We start from the raw sequence: 17,766 nt of genomic DNA, 5'->3' as shown, positions 1-17,766 counted from the left end.
TCAAAACAACAACTTGTATCTATACTACTTTTTGTAAAAGAAGCAGTGACCAAATAACCCCAAAAATGCTGGAGGAAATTCAAACTTGACATTGGGCCTATTAAAAATAATTAGGCAGGTGACCGAAAGCTCAGCAGGAAAGGGAGGTTTTAAAAAGCATCTTTTAATAAAGCTCAGAAAGAGTTCTAAAGAGGGAATTCCAGATCCTAGGACACATGAACAAGGAGGCATGGCCAACAGTGAAGGAATAGAAACTGGAGATGCACAAGAGACACAGATGTCGAGACTTGTGGGATAGAAAATGGTTAACAGTTGGGAGGGGTTGAAGCCGTGGATTTTAGAACAATTTATTTTTAGTTAAAAAACTTTTAGAATCAAGTTGTTGCTGGAGCTGGACCTGGACCTGAAGTAAGGCAACAAGCACCAAGGTAAGGCGGAAGAAGGGTCTAGGCCCGAAACATCAGCTTTCTTGCTCCTCTGATGCTGTTTGGCCTGCTGTGGTCATCCAGCTTTACACCCTGTTATCGCAGATTCTCCAGCATCTGCAGTTCCTACTATCTCTCAAGCACCAAGGTAACTTGAACAGAATTTGCTGTGGGAATAACATTTTGGATGAACTGAAGTTAATGAAGTGTGCACGGTGAAAACAAGGGTAGCAAGAGCTGTGAATAGGCTTTTATTAGCATAAAAATGGCTTTCAATTTGGCTCTTAAAAAGATGAACTAAATGATGATTAAACTGAATGATTTTTATTAAATCTCAATACACAAAACTGAATGTACAGAAAGTACAGTTGATTCAAATTACAAAAGTTCAAATATTTATGGAGAAAAGTCAGTCATGCTCAGGTTCTCAATCTGAAAAAAAAACAAAGTTTACTAGAGGCAAAAGAAAATAAAAATTTTCACAATACATTTGAACCAGGCCAAACACTACTAAACTGCATCAAAAGGTCTGTGGCATAGTGGTACTGTCCCCACCTCAAGACCCGCAAGTCCAGTTTAAACTCCCACCTGATCCAAAGATGTTTAATAACAGGTTGATCAGAAAAATAGATTATGTTTAAAAGAAAAAAAAAATTGGTCCAAATACCATAGGATAGGTCACTGGACTTGAAATATTAATTGTTTCTCTGAATCTGGTCTGGCAGCACCAGTACAGATTCAAAGGGCTCAATTCATTGACTCCTCAGTGTTCTATGGAAAACCTCTTTATAATCTAAGAAATATTTTCAGACACTTCAATATTGAATAGAGTTCTATGCATACAAAGGAATCTTTTAATTGCAAACTTAAGCTGAGACTTGGTCTAATGTGCAGTTGGCTGAAAAAGCAGGAGTGTTTTCCTCAGTCTTGGTTACCACACAAGTCAACAAGACAATCTGGCTCTTATTGTACTGCAATGTAATCAGTGTGCGGTGTGCAATTTGGTTGCATGTCACACACTGCAACACAGTAATACATTTTTTTGCACATGTCCCAAGGGTCATAAAAGGAGTTCTATTTAAATTTTTTAAAAAAAAAGGAGTACCTCAAGTCTGATCAATTACAAAAGACTTTTAGGGGACTTGACAGGGTAGATGTGAAGAATTCATTTCACTTTGTGGGAGAGTTTTGGACTGGAGAACATAGTCAAACAGTACATTTGAGACAGATGAGGAGGAATTTGAGTAGTGAATCAGAGAAATGTTTTATTGTAGAAGGCTAACAATGCTGAATCGTTAAGTATATTGGAGGCAGAGATGGATAGATTTCTAAACCAGGAAGGGAATCAAGGCTTATGGGGAAGAAAAGGCAGAAAAGTGGAATTGGGGTTATCAGATCAGCCATGGATCTCCATGAACAGCAGGAGACTCAATGGCGCAGCTCTCGGTCAATTCTTCTGTCAAGCTTAGATAGACTTGCAATTATAAAGAGAAAAGAATTTCTCTTTCCCTTCAATAATAAAGTGGAAGTGAACAGACTCCCAGTTAACCACTTCATTCAATCTGATATTTAAAGGAAATTGAAAAAAGCATTCAAGCTCACAAAACCAAAAATTGCATTTAATCTGGTCTATCGAAGGAATAATGCAATTCCACTGTGTGCTGGTTGCAAAGACGTTTGAAGGACAATAATGTTTAATAGAACAGAAAGAAAGATCGATGTAAACCTGGAGAAGGGGAAAAACAGGAAGGAGAAAAGTACTTATTTAGTACAGGAGACTGAAACATTGAGTACTGAACACCAAAAAAGTTCTACAAAAGTACAGGTGTAGATAGACAGCATTGTAAAGAAAACAGCACTTTGATTGTTTTATAACTAGTAGCATGGATCACAGGGAATAAACAATCCCACATGAATATTTGGGTGTACCACTACAGCAAAGGAGGATATCAAAGCCAGAGACTACAACAAAGTTACCAGGATCAAATGAGGTTTTGAAAACAATAGTTTGACCCAATATACAAAGGTTAGCAGGATTACTGTGTGTAGAGCAAAGAAGACAAAAACATTTTAGCTGGTGCATCAGAGACCAGAGAGGTATTATTACAAAAAAGATGAGAAATAATTGATTTCATATTGTCACTCCAAGAGGGTGGAAAATCAGTGGGGGAAAATATTAGAAAAAAAAGCAGTGCACACACCATTGCATCTTTTTAAAATACTTAAACATTTGAAAAAAAATCAGGACTGTGGTAGGAAAGAATAGGGGAAATAAAAACAGGTTTAGCATTGGACTTTTTCTAGAACTAACCATCAGATAATTTACTGAATTCAGTGAAGGTAAGGTTTTAAAGGGGTTATAACACTTAAAACTGATCGTGAAACCTCAAATAACTGATATTAGAAGATCTTCATGGAAACACAACAGTATAAAAAAGGAAGGCTCTCTAGTCTGAAATGAACACTGTTTAAGAAATGTGAAACGTGAATGCTAATCTTGTCTTCCATATATAAAGGACGACCAGGACCCTCAGCATGTACATATTCCTAGTCTGAGCATTTTAAAAACTGTTTTTTTAATTTTTTCATTAAGAGGTGGATAACTTCATTGTATTCCATTGAACAGATTCTTCCAGACAGACACATGATCAATATCTTTCTGCAGTTCAGATTACTTGCCATTCTAAAATTTACACTGCCATTACATCAACCCCATCTCTAATATAGATTGTAAATAGTTGAGGTCAAAGTATTGATCCTTGCTATATACTGCAGATTGCAAGTTATCAATCTGCAAATATTCTATTTTCTGAACATTAATCCATGCGAATAAAAGGACCAATTTTGAATAGCTATCCATGTTCCTCGATGTTAAAAATCACAAATATGCTACAGGCCTAATATCCCCTTTTCCATCCTCAAAATTTAAAGATTTTCCCAACCATTTCCCATTCATAAATCCATGTTAACGCTGCTCAAAGTCATGCCAAGCATTAAGTACTATTACCTTTTCCTTAATAATTGATTCTAGCATATGCCCTCTTATTGCACCCCATTGTCCCTCTTCCTTAAACGGTGGTTCTGTCTGTTACTTTCAAGGATTTGAAAAATACTCTAGAATTGAAGGAATTCAGGAAGATCAAAAGCAGTTTAGTTAATCTTAAGATACCACTTAGATTCGTTGACACCCAGACAGTTTATCTAGTCTTGACTTTGAAGCAAAGTTTATATATAAATTAAATAGCCAACTAGATACAAGAGTGACATGGCTGTTGGCATTGAAAGGCATTAGGACATAATTATCTTACTCAAATCTGATACATTTGCAGTTACAGAGGACATGATTACTACAATAAACAACATGCAAAACTGAGGTCTTTAACCCAAAAAAAAATGCTTGCAGTAAACACAGCAGAAAGCCGTTTAAAACCACAAGGGGACCTGATGACAGACTTCAGCTTGTATGCATTAATGTAGTAAAGAAATAATCACCTAGATCTTTGTTCTGTCTTGAATCAAACAAATCCAATAAATTGAGTAGGAACTCTAACATGAGAGATGATTACTTTTGACTTTGAGGCAATACACTACACATTTTTGGCAATTTATTGATGCCTAGAGGCTAAAATCTTACCTTAAGAATTGATACGCTCATTAGAATCAATGCAAGGTACATCGTTTTCATTCTGCTACAAAATGTGGAAATCAAGTTTTAAATTTAGAATACATAAGAAATTTAATTTCAGGAGTGATGATAGCTTTCCACCCCCCATCCCCAAACAGGCCAGTCACCTGTCACCATGGAATCCAAATCACCCCAGATTAACTTCAAATTCTTCATACTATTATCTAGAGCTAACGTAGAAAAATATGGCTCTTTAGTCTCAGCCATCATAATGGAACAGCTCCTACCAAAACCCAAGGCACAGTAGAATAGGGGTTTTATAAAACTTCTAGTCTTGGGTCAGTTATGGAAAAGTTTAGATTTTAAGACAAAATTAAACTGAAATACATGGCTCACTTGAAGTCACCTTTAACAAATCTGCTCTTGAAAGCCTGTTTGATATTTCAGGAAGGCAATAGTGAAAAAACTGCAAGTCAAAACTTTCTGGAGAGAAAAACAGCTAACATTTCAGGTCTGTATATTTCCATTAGGTCCAATTGAAGGCTCCAGACTGGATTCATTGCATGCTCTTCTTTGCAGGCACAGCTCAGGCTACTGAATATCCAAATTAGCCATTTAAAATCAAGCATAGTATAAAAACAGAACGACAGAAATTTAAAAAGAGGAACATTGTAAAGATCAAGTAAATTGAAAAAAGAATTCACCAGTGCTCACAAGGGGATAGTTAGAAAATTCAGATATTCAGAGGAAATTTCATAGGATTTTTCCTCTCAATTTTTCAAACAGACAGTGAAAAAAAAAGTATGTCAGCATTTAAAATGCAACGTCTTTGGTTTCAAAAAGCAAAGAAATGACAGCGAAATGAATTCTGCTACAAGACCAGTAATGGTACAACACTGTTGTAATTTTCTATGTTTCAAAATGGCACCAGAGTGGCAATATTATACAACACTTCACTGTATTTCTTACAAATTACAAGTACACATGACAATGAATAAATAAATCAAGTTGACAGGCAGAAGTAGCATGTATCAGGTCTGGAAGCTAATAAAAAATATGGAAGTGGCTGAAGCAGCCATTACTTAAGTTAGACTAAATCACTGAATTGCCATAATATACAATGCTGTGTACATATTTTTTAAACGAAGGAAACATCATTTGAATATTTAATGTGTGACCATTTGCACATCTATTATTTAAACAAATTACAGAATATCAAAGCATTTGTACATCACTTCTGTCATGAGGGTTGCCCTCTCCCCACTACTAGATGACAAGAATGTGTTGTTGTATGATAATTGACAGTTTAGGTCACAGACTATTTCTGAACAGCAGTTATGAATAATCTGTTGATGAAGGCAGTTTTAGAAAATTTAGGATTGTGGAACAGATCAGCAGGACATTGACTACAAGCGTCAAAACAGACAGACTAAGATCTGCAAAATGCACAGGAGTCTTAAAGTTCAAGATTATTCTCTTTATGACATTTCACTCATGGAATAATTTCAGTTTTTCCCTATGTGATGCAAAATAACCCAAATTGTTTATTGGTAATAAAACCAAAGTCTAATTTCTCATTGTGCAAAACATCTAGTTCTTACCTCATGATGAGGAGTCTCTTTCAGTCTCAATAAGCCAGGGTCTCCAGTCTCTTCTACCTCCAGGTCAGTCTCTGTATCATTACATTCCCTGTGCTCCTCGCTAACTTCTTCAGAGTCAGTGTAGTATTTGCTGGGCTAAATGGAGTTGTAAGTGTCAAATGTCAATTCAAAAATAAAATTTATTAATGGCAAAAAACTGCAGTCTTAAACTAAGGAGAACAAAATGGCATAATTAATTGGTATTCAAGTCTTCACTAAGTCATTAAAAATGGTCTTTTAACTTTACATTCTTTAGAAAACAACTTTATAACCAAAAAAAACCAAAGTGGATATGCCCCATAGAAACCTATTTTGTTGGTTTCCAAACTGTAGCCAAAACTAAATTTCATTAGGCTTCCTACCTGCAGTTGGCAGCTGAGCTTTTCCATCCAAATACACATAACCTCTCCCTTTAACTGCAATAAATTCAGTTAAAACAGTCTGCAAGATTCCAGATTATCTTAAAATATATCTGGATTTTTATTTCTAATAATAATTTTTAGTCTTGGTTTGAAATCAGACAGAAGGGTGTTTGAAGAAAGGAAAGTTTTAAAAAAATGACTAAATACTTTTTTAGGTGAGGGTTAAAAAGGTTTTCCAGCTTTTCATTTAAAAGCAAAGTCACTGCTGTGGAAGGGCTTCAGGACCCTGTTGTAGTTTTGCAAAGATGTCACTCAATTATTCCTCACTAGGCATAAATAGCAGTGTGGGTGGTGTTAGAGTAAGGAAATGAAATTATTAGAAATACATGCAAAGAGGAATGTGGAATAGACTGATTAGCATTAGGCAGTAGGGCTCATGGAATAATCTTTCAATAATGCAAGACCAAGACTGGTATCTGCATAGTTCACTCTACTGTGTTGTGGTATTTTGAGAATGTGTTTGTGTAGCTTGGCAAATGTCAGTAAACTGGACTAACGATCCAGACTAATGTGTTCAAATCTCTGTGGCAGTTGGTGAAATGTAAATCAATAAATATTTAGTTATTAAAAACTAGCCTATTGACAACCACTTGATTGCTGTAAAAGCCAAATCTGGTCCACTAGTGTCTTTCAGGGAAGGAAGTTTGTCACACCTAGTCCGGCCTACATGGGACTCCACATTCACAGCAATGTGGTTTACTCTTAACTGAACTCTGGTTCTTTCAGCCATTTCAAATCAATTCCATGGCAGTTTGAGAAAGGCAAAAAAAAAAGCCAGTGACACCCAAATCCCATGAGAATAACAAACAAAAAAAGGTTTTAACATGTAATTCGGAGTTATGAAGAAACCCCAGCCTTCTGGAACAGTTTTGAATATAAACTCTTGCTGTGAGCATAAAACTAGGCAAAAAAAAAACAAACCAAGATTCCTGACTTGCAAACTGTGCATCTTGACTTGTCAGAGAGGAGTCATCAAGTCAGCCACTGAAGTCAATAGTTTGTTTAACAGATTGATGTCCCAATGATGGATCCTTGCATGCAGAAAGGCCAAGTTCTGATATTGAAAATGTGTGTTGATCATAACAAAACATACTGGTTTAAATCACTGGAATAGGAGGAAATAGATAAAAACCAGGAAATAATGCAGCTAAAATTGATCAGAACTGAAAAGGGGCTGAAGCCAGATGTGCTTTTACACGATATAATCTGCCTTTGAGATTCTCAATAAAGACCTTCATAGTAGGTTTCCACCTTGGTCCAAAATTAAAATAGCTTAACTCAACAGCAATGAGAACACAAGTATGACAAATTATCTGTGTTCCTTATGGGGAGAAATGCTAAGTTGCCTTTGCTTTTTTAAGGTGGGATGAGAGACTCCAGCAAATGCTTCTTTATGGCATTGCTATGGAGGCTGAGAACTCCAATTACCAACATGCCCTGGGAGTCCTAGTACATGTGCAGTGTGACAGGCTTTTTGGTACAGAGATCAGGCAGGGGTTGAGCATTCTCAAAATTAGGGCACTTGCATTGTGGAGACTAGCATGAAAAGTATGCCAACAGAACTCAGTCAGTTAGAAAAATATGGAGATTGTAAACAAAGCTTTAGGTGCTGATTGTTCATTGCAGGTCACAGTAGCCTTAGAGAGAAGCCCACTTATATTATTTACTTGGTGCAGTTGAGAAAGACTGGAGCAAAATTAACTTTATGGAGGCAGCAGCTGAGCTATTTGGTTAGAAAAAAAAAAGAACTTGTAAGCAATTCACTGGCACAAGTCCCTAGTCTCAGGAATCCCGGTAATGTGATATCAGAGGGAGACTGTATGAGGAGAGTGAATAGTCAGAGGCATACAATCCCCAACTGGCATTTTGACTTATTCAGTTTCCATGGAATCATACTTCAAAACAAAATAAAAAGCCACACTCAGGAGAAACCAAACACAAGCATCTTAGGTGATAGCAGGAACTGCAAATGCTGGAGTCAGAGATAACAGTGTGGAGCTGGAGGAACACAGCAGGCCGAGCAGCATCAGAGGAGCAGGAAAATTGACGTTTCGGGTCGGGACCCTTAATGTCAACTTTTCTGCTCCTCTGATGTTGCCTGGCCCGCTGGGTTCCTCCAGCTCCACACTATGACAAACATCTTGCTGATTGCTGCACACAGTACGTTAATAAAAATCCTACAATATTTATTGTGGCAATTCTAAATCAACACCTCATAAGTGGGATCTTCCACTGAATCATCATCTTCCGGTAGGTCACAGGCCAAAGATTCAACCCAGCAGAGTTCTTCATCAGCTAGATCATCTTGTTTCCTTTTGCTTCCTTTGCCATATGGTTTATTAGGTGACGATCTGAGTTCTGAAAATGTGAAATCAGAGTACAGAGCTGCATTTACAATCTAAACTAATGGACTTCAGACAAACACTACAGCTGACAGTCATCTCACAGGCAAGTCAAGGGAAGCAAAAGTGCAAATACTGCATAACTGAGTTAAGAGGAATACAATTTAAAAAGTCAATTTTTTCCCCCCACAAGGCTCCTGAGTTCATAAGCTACACAATGCAATCAGGTTTTCGTTTACAAATCTTCAAAAATGGAGGTTTGTGTTGTTACACTGAGGTAACAAAACATTTTTGTAATGATATGAAATCACTGCAAAGCACAGTTTCAACATTTGCTTGTGCTATGGGGAACACATATAGCATTAAAAATGACAGTCAAGCTGATGCCTTCAGAAATAAACTTCACTCATTTTGCTAGGTGCAGCAATATTGACAAAAGCACATAAATGGTGTATGGGAAGAAGGTAAATGAGTATATGCTAAAGCTTTAAAAAAAAAAACTATATTCAACGTAAAAAGCATCTTATAGTCAAGCAGGTATCCATATTACCAAACCTGTATTCCCGGCTGAAGTGAAAAAACCTAACATGTAGGCCATTTCAAATATAATGAAAGAAATAAATCTATTTCTCCATTTTTATACATTCCAGAAGTATGGAACTCTACTCCATAAATAGTCAGCAATTTAAAAATACACTTTTAAAAAGGTAGCAGTGAGTAGAGTTCTGTAACCTTCAAATTTCAAGGTAATCTTAAAAGACATAACGAATTCTCTGAGCCCAGAGACACTCCTGTTGCAGCTATGATCCAAGAAAATTTAACTAGCACTACCTCGAGCAATATCTTTGAATCAGATGCAACAGGACTATTAAAGATAGATCACAGGCCATCAATTCAACCTGAAGTCAGCTGAGTCATCCAGCTACTGTCTTTCCATCTCTTTTTACATTTCTATGGACTAGTTCAGGCAAGGTATCCTTCCCTTCTCCAATCTCTATTTATTTTCAAGCTCCCTTACCCCTCCCCAGTCCTGATGAAGGGTGTATACCCGAAACACTGACTTTCTGGCCCCTCTGATGCTGCCTGACCTGCTGTGTTCCTCCAGCTCTACACTGTATTGACTGACTCCAGCATCTGCAGTTCTTGCTATCTCTTAGTGTGTTGATGAACTGTAATTGCAAGCGTGTGAAAGTCAAATCTGAAACCATTCTACATATAGTTTTTAACAAAGTTAACTTGCTGAAAAGAACCAAATCTGTTGAGTTTATGATCCCAGTTCTTACAGTCGAGTCCTTTCTAACTTAGCAGGTAAATCCAAATTGTTGCAGGGGACAGGTAGAATGAAGCGAGTAAAGAAAGGAGCTTTTTTGTCTCCATAGTTAGAAGTCACTTCATTCTTTTTCCCCCTACACCAAGATCCAAGAATCACAGAAATCATGTCACAACAGTAACAATTCTAGGTTGCTAACAGCAGCAAAATGGTCTCTCGACAACAAGTTCCTATTGGCATCTCAGGAAACTTTAACATGATTGAAAAAAGTAGGAAGGAAGAGCCAGTTACACAGCACTGACTGCTGCTGATCTGTAGGATGCTCACTTACCTTTCGTTCGAACTTGAAATGAGCCAAAACAAGCGTTGTAAAAAGACGCAATTTACAAAGAACTGGAATAGTGAATTGCTGGTACAGTTTTTAAAAGGGGAACAAGTGCCTACTGCTCAGAAGCACTTCCTTGCAAAAATCCTGGAAAACTATATTCTGCCAAATCTGTTCATGAGGACATATTACAGTTTCGGGAGAATGGAGGCTCAAGTGTACATTCAGAACTGAAAATGAAAGGAGGACATTAGTGGATATGTTTGTCAGGCAATCAACGACTTCAATCGAAATGTAGGGCATGTCATTGGGAAAATATCAATGGACTGGCCAGGTGAGCAGGCAATTTCCAAATTCAACACGAGAGAGAGAAAAAGGAGGCATTCGGGAAGGTCAAACAAGACAAAAGGAATACATAATTATTGGGACAATACCAAGGTTCTAGGAAATGAGTGACCTTGAGCAAATATCTAGGTAGAAAAACAGGTCAACAAAAGATTGTTAAGGCAGCATATGGAATCCCTTCCTTTATCAGTGGAGGTATACAATACGAAGAGGAGGTAGGTTATGCTGGAACCGTGCAAGTTGTTTGTTAAGCCGTAACTTCAGTATTGTACTTAGTTTATGGTCACCTCACTCCAGAAAGGGATGTAATTGGACCAGAGAGATTGAGGGGATTGGTGCCCTATCTGGACAAATACAGTCATGAGAAAAGATTGGATAGGCTGGGATTGTTGTCCTCGAAACAGAGGAAGCCAAAGGGAAAATGTACATAGTTGTGAAAGACCTGAAAATAGAGTGGATGGGAAATATCTATTTATCTTTAGTAATGAGGTCAGTGACTAGCGGGGACAGATTTGAGAGTGATTAGTGGAAAGAGGAGAGGGCGATAAGAAACACTTCTTACGAGGGTCTGCACCCCGCTTCCTGCCAGGAATGTAGAAGCAGAAACGTTCAAATCCTTTCCGGGAAAGGAAAGGAAAGGAAGGTGTCTGGAAACAACACTCAAGTCCCATAACCTGCAGAGCAACTGATCAAATGGTGGAAAATAGAATTCGGCTGTCTGGCACATCTTTCAGCCAATAAAATTTCTGAATCCATGATCATTCATAATATATCACTCAAATCATCTGGCTATTAAATACAGACCAGCTGTAGTCAAAAAGGACTAACAGAAGCATTTACTATTTATTCTATATTATTATTGACTACAGCACATGGTTTTGTTTTTGGTAAGCTAATGCAAGCTCTCCGAATGAGAGCGTGCCACTGAGGACCAGATCGGGCTGTGATTCGTTAAAATGTTTCCCCAATTGTGGGGATTGAAGAATGCAGCATAACTCCCCATTTAGCCTGCTATGCACAAGATTTGCAAACATCAAACAAACAATTACATAATCCTAATTGCATACTCAAAACAAGCAAGGGAGATAGTCTAATCACTTATGCATAGAAAGTAGCGAATTTTTTTTTCATAAAGAAGTCACTTCACATAATGCCTACCATCTGCAATTTCACCTTGGCCTAAACTGCTGGGCACAGGGAAGCCAAGCATCTGTTGCAGTCTGTAGGGTGTCATAGAAAACACAAAGCGAGCTAATCTGCTTAGGCGTTTCTTCCCTGTAACCCAGCGCCTTCCCACGAGCATATTCGTGTCAGCAGCTTTTACTTCTTCCACTGGCACCGAGGAACTGGCCCATGTCGTCAACCTCCAAATCACGCTGAACTAGAAAAAAAAACAAACTTTTACACAAAAATAAACCTCAAGTAGTTTAGATGTCATCAGTACGTTTCTAAAATGCTACCTCAGAATCAGGTGCAGGAAGCTGCAGCTCAGCCATTAAACATGCAGAAATGTTTTCCTTTAAATTTACACTTTATAGGTCCACGCAGTGCATAATCCAATTATAGGTGACCAATTTAGTAACCAAGCCATTTTACACCTTCAGCCTGTTGTGCCAGTTAGTGAGATCATGGTTGATCTCAAGCACAACCCCAGTTACTAATTTTTATCCCATATTCTTCAATATCTTTGATCCCAGATTTTAGAAGTTCTCATTTCTAGTGTCAAATGCAGAAGAATTCAAATGGTGTCTCCTTTTTCAGGCAAGCATTCCCTAATCTCACTTGATGAGTCTTGGCCTAATTTAAAGACTATGCAGCCTCTAGTTCTATATTCCCAAACCTACTGACATTGAAATTCTTGAAGACAGTTAGGAAAGCAGAGAATTTAATATTGTTTATTTAATCTCTCTTCATAATTTCAGTGTTGGAGTCCAAGAATCATTCCGGTAAATGCAAGTTGCGCTTAATTCAAGATTAATATAAAATGAACATGGCTGTTGCCTTTATTTGGAAAAATTAAGGGCAATGGATTAAATTAAAGCCTTTAAACATTTAATAGACTAAGTTTTGAATTTGTGACACTGAAGTCAGTCTCTTATTTAAAATAACCATCCTATAAAATGGATGTTAGTACAAAGAAGGCATTTGATTCGTGGGCCATTGGTAAAGTGACAAGATTACTTTTGTTAAGTCAGTTAACAGTCCACAAAAGGCATGGTAGGACATCTCATTCCTGTTGCAGGTAGAAACTACACGGTAACATGATTCTGGATGTGACCGCACTGCAAGTCATCACAAAGAGAATGAATGACCACAAGGCAGTCAAGCAGGACTAGGCCAAAAAAGTGCTGGGGCCGCTACCGTGACCTTTTCTCAACCTCACTGGAGAGAGTGATTGCTCCACTTGGAAACATGGCCAGAACTGAGATAAAGGCACTAGAACTGGTTCGGCTGTGCAGAGGACGATTGGGAAAGTAACAGTCAAGGGATTTTGAAGCCCTGCAGCCACAAACCAGAATCCAAAATGGTATGTTGTCTCCCTGGTGCCAAATCAAGGAGATCATCAAGTGAATACAGAGCACACCAACAGGGCCAGTCAGTAATCAGTATTCATGATTCTAACAGCACAGGCAGAAAGTTGAACAAGATCCTACAGCCAAATTTTAAGGTGCAAGAAACAAACTAGCAAGAAGGATCTCGAAAAGGGTACACATTTCCTAGATCACCCTGGTACAAAGTGCCACTGAGCATAGAAATAGAATGCTAGAGCAGATGACTGAATGACTGGAGAAGTGGTGCATGAGGGAGCCATTTACATTCTAGGCCCAGTTCTGCAGTGTTAAGACCTATATAGAATAGGCATAGATAAAATTAAAGTTAAAATTAAAATTAAATCCAGGTCAAGACACAGTGGCTTTCAATATCCCAGCAACCTATTTTACGGTTTGCTCACTACAGACTAAGAACCAAACCTGAAACCTTTGGGTCTGTCTAGATCAGCTACTCTAGATCATTGTAAAAATCTCAACCAGCCTCAAAATAAGTCGTCATTCAAACAATTGAGTTTTTTTTTTTTCACTCCAACACACAATTGTTTTTTGCTGCCAGTGCAGATCTAGGTTCTTCACCATTCCTACTCCAAAACGGTGGAGGAAGCTGACTGTGACACGGTATTCATTACATCATTTAAAACATGCATTATATCGTAACAATGGGAATTTAGCAAATGGACAGAAAAGTGGTCCAAAGTACCACCTAATTGATCTCAAAAGCAATCTTATATACATTGCCACAGTAACATTAATTTTGATAAAAACACAAATAAATTTAAAATCTCACAATTAGTTACTTCACAGCCAGCACCACTGAACCTGGTAAATGAGATCAAGAGGCATTTTCTAATTTTTCACTTACATTATGGTTAAGGTACACATGCAAAGGGAAGCGGTGGTGTAGTGATATATGCTAACGGACTTGTAATCCTGAACACCAGGTCAAGTGTTCAGAGAGAATGGATTCAAACCCTACCATGGCAGATGGCAGAATTTGAATTCTAGGATTAAAGGCTGGCCTAATGGCAACTATGTAATGTCTATCAATTGTTGCAAAACAAGAAAAAAATCAACTCTCCTACTTCATCAATGTCCTCTGGGGAAGAAAATCTGCTGTCATTACCTGGTCTGGCCTATATGAATCAACTTAGAGCAACATGGTTGACTCTTAAATGCCCTCTGGGTAGTTAGGATGTGCATAAAGCTGATCTAGTCAGCTATGCCTGCATCCCATGAACAAATTAAGAACGAACTTGTGGAAGAGAAATAAAATTTCTAGCAAATGGCATTAGTTACATTAAGATTTCCAGTTAGAGGCTGAGAAATGTGGGAACATTATCTTAAAGCATAGTAAGGAAATGGAATTAATTTGCAATCTTCATTCAAAACATAGAAAGTTGTTTGAAATGCAATTAACTAGTATTTGTAAATGCAGCAATAAACACACACACATGCACCATGTAGATTTACCTCAAAGTTTGATGGGCGAATAAAATAACATGAAGGAGGATGACAACATTAGAAATGGAGGCACACAGACAAAATACAGTAGATACTGGAGACCGAAATAAAACTAAACTGCTGAAGAAACTCTGCACAGTTGCTGCCAAAACCAGAGATAATGTTCAGTCCAAAAAGAATCATATTTGATTCAAATGTTAACATTGCTAGTCTTTCCACAGATGCTACCAAACTTGAGTTTCTCCAAATATTGCTTTCATTTATCGTGTGAGAAATCACATGACACCAGGTTGTAGTCCAACAGATTTATTTGGAATCACAAGCTTTCAGAGAGCTGCTCTTTTGTCAGATGAAGTCACTTGTGGTACAGCGGCGGTGTCCCTATCCCTGGATCAAGAGGCCGGGGCTCAAGTCAAGTTTGTGACACATGCAGACAGGGTGATTAAGAGGGCGTTTTGCATGCATGCCTTCATTATTCAGTGCTTTGAGTATTGGAGTTGGAACATCATGTTAAGGTTGTCTAGGACGTTAGTGAAGCCTCTTCTGGAATACTGTATACAGTTCTGGTCACCCTGCTGTAGGAAGGATATTAAGGTGGAGAGGGTTCAAAAGAGATTTACAAGGATGTTGCTGGGAAAGGAAGGCTTGAGTTACAAGGAGAGGCTGGGACCTTTTCCACTGGAGCGTAGTAGGTTAAAGAAGTTTATAACATCATTAGGGATATAGTTAAGGTGAATGGCAAATATCTTTTCCACAGCATGGCGGCATATTTTTAAAAGGCGAGAGGAGAAAGATTAAATAAAAATGGTGGTTCACATCTGGAAGTTCATTCCACAGGAAGTGGTGGTGGATGCGGATATTTGTATAAAGTACATGAATAAGAAACATTTGGAGGGATATGGACCAGGACCAGGTAGGTGGGACTAGTTTAGTTTGGGATTACGGTCATCATAGACTGGTTGGACCAAAACAAAAAAGGGTCTGTTTCCATGCTGTATGACTATGACCCGCTGAGGTCTATAATAACATCTCTGACCAGGCTGATTAAGAAAGATAGAAAAAAATTCTAGGCCCGAAATGTCAGCCTTCCTGTTCCTCTGATGCTGCTTGGCCTGCTGTGTTCATCCAGCTCTACACCTTGTTATCTCAAAAAAAATGTATACAGGATGTCACATCAGGAGTTTGCATAACTCCAAATACTGACCAGTAAAGAAACTGTTAGGCTGCATCAAAGTAAAGATTACTCTAATTTCAGAAAGAGTTAATAGATTTCATGCAACTAAATCAAATAGATTTAAAGTAATGTATGCAGTACAAAAGGAACACCCTTGACAGATATTGGAAAGGGAAGCATCAGTACCATTGGCCTCACAGTGTAATGATTTTCATCATGTTCTCCCTTCCCAGATCTCTCGCTTGGCAAGTTTCTACCAGTTCATCTTTATCCTAACCCACCGTAAAAAGGGAGAGACTGGTACTCAAAATGTCAAAACATTAATCGAGGCAAAGTGAGTATTTTCCACGTGTCCGTGTAGGATTACGAACCACGGGAAAGCATGATGGTTTAAACCGAAATTATCCTAATGGCATCGTCATTCGTCTTCAACGACGATAATGCATTCTCTTTTTCCAAGTGATAGCCCTGTAGAGGGAGGCTTTTTAATGCCTCCAGCTGCTTCAACACCCTCACTAGTTTATAGTCACGACGGTATCAGTAATACAAAGGAAATTACAATTCATTACATTTATTGCCCCTTGTTCTAATTTACAATGAACGAAGTAAATGTTCGCGAAAATTGAGAGACTCCTGGTAGCGTTAAGGAGATTCGAGGCACACAAAAACCATAAAGGAAACAGCACGCCACATTGTAACACGGTGGAACTGGAATGCAAACAAGGGCGCTTTAATTCTAGCCAAATAAAAAAAAAATCCAAAGTGCGAGTTAATTGCTGAGGCTGGAGGTTCCACAGTCTGGGACAGGTAACCCCTCAACTTCCAGTTTGCAGTATTAGACCATAACAGTACAGTAGCTGGTGCAGAGGAAGTATCCACATACCAGGTATTTTAGAGGCCCGAGTCGAGACATCCTGCTAAAGAAGGCGAACAAGGGAGCTTCTGTAGTCGCTGAACATATTTCCTAAATACAAATAACCCAAATCAACAAAAAAACGCAAACAGATAATATTGATCAACCTCATTAAAACACGCACACATCCAAACCTGAACATCTTTATGTTCCTCACTACCACTAACTACATCTTCCGGCAAAGCCATAACGAATAAACAAAAGCACAGCAGCCCTCCCGATGAAATACTAACGGGAATTGACTGGCCGCAGCGGGTTGAACCCAACAAGGCAACACGTGAACCATCAGAACCACTGCCCCACTCTTAAAGGGCTAGCTGAAGGCAGACTGCTCTCATTGCTATGATAAGCAGGCTGTAAGAGTCTCTCTCTGCGTCTTTTTCCCAACAATTCCAGCTGCGTTGGTAGTTCTCACACTTTTATATAGGATCATGGGATGCAGTGTGCCTGGTTAGGCCAGCGCTTATCGCCCCGTCTCTAGTTGTTTAGAGGATAGTTAAGAGGGAACCATATTGTTCTCAGTCTGAAGACTTCACATGTAGGCTACTCTGGATAATGATGCAGATTCCATTCTTTAAAGGATATTGGGGATCCCGATTGACATTGATTATGTGGTTGTCATTAAGATAGCTGTGTTTTTAATCAAGATTTTTAACGAAGTCAAATTTCACCATCTGCCATAAAGGGATTCAAGTCCATGTACCTGAAACATTAGCCTGGGGTTCTGGGTTACTAGTCCAGAGACGTTACCACTACCACCAACATGACTGAGTCAGTAGGTGATTTGCTCATTTCCAGAAACTGCAACACAGGCAATAGACAGGTTGATACTCCACTGGCACTGAGGGAGTACTGTGCTGTCTTACAGGGACAGAATTTTATTCTTTGGTCTACAGTCTGGCCTTGGAGTGGTGTCCAGGAGGATGGCGTGTGTTGGAGGTGGGAGAAGGGGTCATTAAAGGGGGTTAGACTCACGATTAAAGAAATAAGCGCGGAGGCAGAGGCGGCGGATAAACTGCTCAATGTCTAGGCATGAGCGGTATTTATTGATGTTCGGATGGAGGGGAATAAAGGTGAGTCCTTTACTGAGGACTGACCCCACTACGAAGGATATATTTCCCTCCCCAACCTTATCTGCCTTCTGGAGGGACCGCTCTCTCCGCGACTCCCTCATCCGCTCCACACTCCCCACTAGCCCTACCACCCCCGGCACCTTTCCCTGCAACCGCAGGAGGTGCTACACCTGCCACTGCACCTCCCCCCTCACCTCCA

General features: G+C 38.8%; 1 protein-coding gene across 3 annotated transcripts; it reads right to left on the bottom strand.

Moving 5' to 3' along the window:
- Window positions 1-733: 733 nt before the first annotated feature.
- Window positions 734-16,896, bottom strand: org (oogenesis-related gene). Of its 3 annotated transcripts, none has more exons than XM_048614270.1 (7): window positions 16,629-16,896; window positions 16,465-16,545; window positions 11,553-11,775; window positions 8,325-8,470; window positions 5,652-5,786; window positions 4,060-4,114; window positions 734-857 (listed from the first exon to the last, which is right to left on the bottom strand). In XM_048614270.1, the coding sequence occupies exons 1-6, from the start codon at window positions 16,680-16,682 to the stop codon at window positions 4,061-4,063; spliced, it is 693 nt and encodes a 230-aa protein (XP_048470227.1). In that variant the 5' UTR covers window positions 16,683-16,896; the 3' UTR covers window positions 734-857; window position 4,060. The 3 variants fall into 3 exon arrangements, with proteins under 3 accessions (XP_048470227.1, XP_048470228.1, XP_048470229.1); XM_048614271.1 differs by having other exon boundaries at window positions 11,568-11,775; XM_048614272.1 differs by having other exon boundaries at window positions 16,728-16,895.
- Window positions 16,897-17,766: the final 870 nt, after the last annotated feature.

Source organism: Rhincodon typus, chromosome 29 (assembly GCF_021869965.1).
Source record: "Rhincodon typus isolate 14 chromosome 29, sRhiTyp1.1, whole genome shotgun sequence".
NCBI classification, from domain to species: Eukaryota; Metazoa; Chordata; class Chondrichthyes; order Orectolobiformes; family Rhincodontidae; genus Rhincodon; species Rhincodon typus.
The sequence above is the reverse complement of the archived record's forward strand: the minus strand, read 5'-3'. Positions and strand labels throughout refer to the sequence as shown.

Excerpts from the sequence above, each read along its gene's own strand:
- org (XM_048614270.1), bottom strand. The coding sequence starts at position 16,682 with ATGGCTTTGCCGGAAGATGTAGTTAGTGGTAGTGAGGAACATAAAGAT. Across the intron at positions 8,471-11,552 it reads CCAAGGTGAAATTGCAGATG|AACTCAGATCGTCACCTAAT; the intron begins GTAGGCATTATG and ends TCACATTTTCAG. Across the intron at positions 4,115-5,651 it reads AAGAGACTCCTCATCATGAG|CAGAATGAAAACGATGTACC; the intron begins GTAAGAACTAGA and ends CACATTTTGTAG.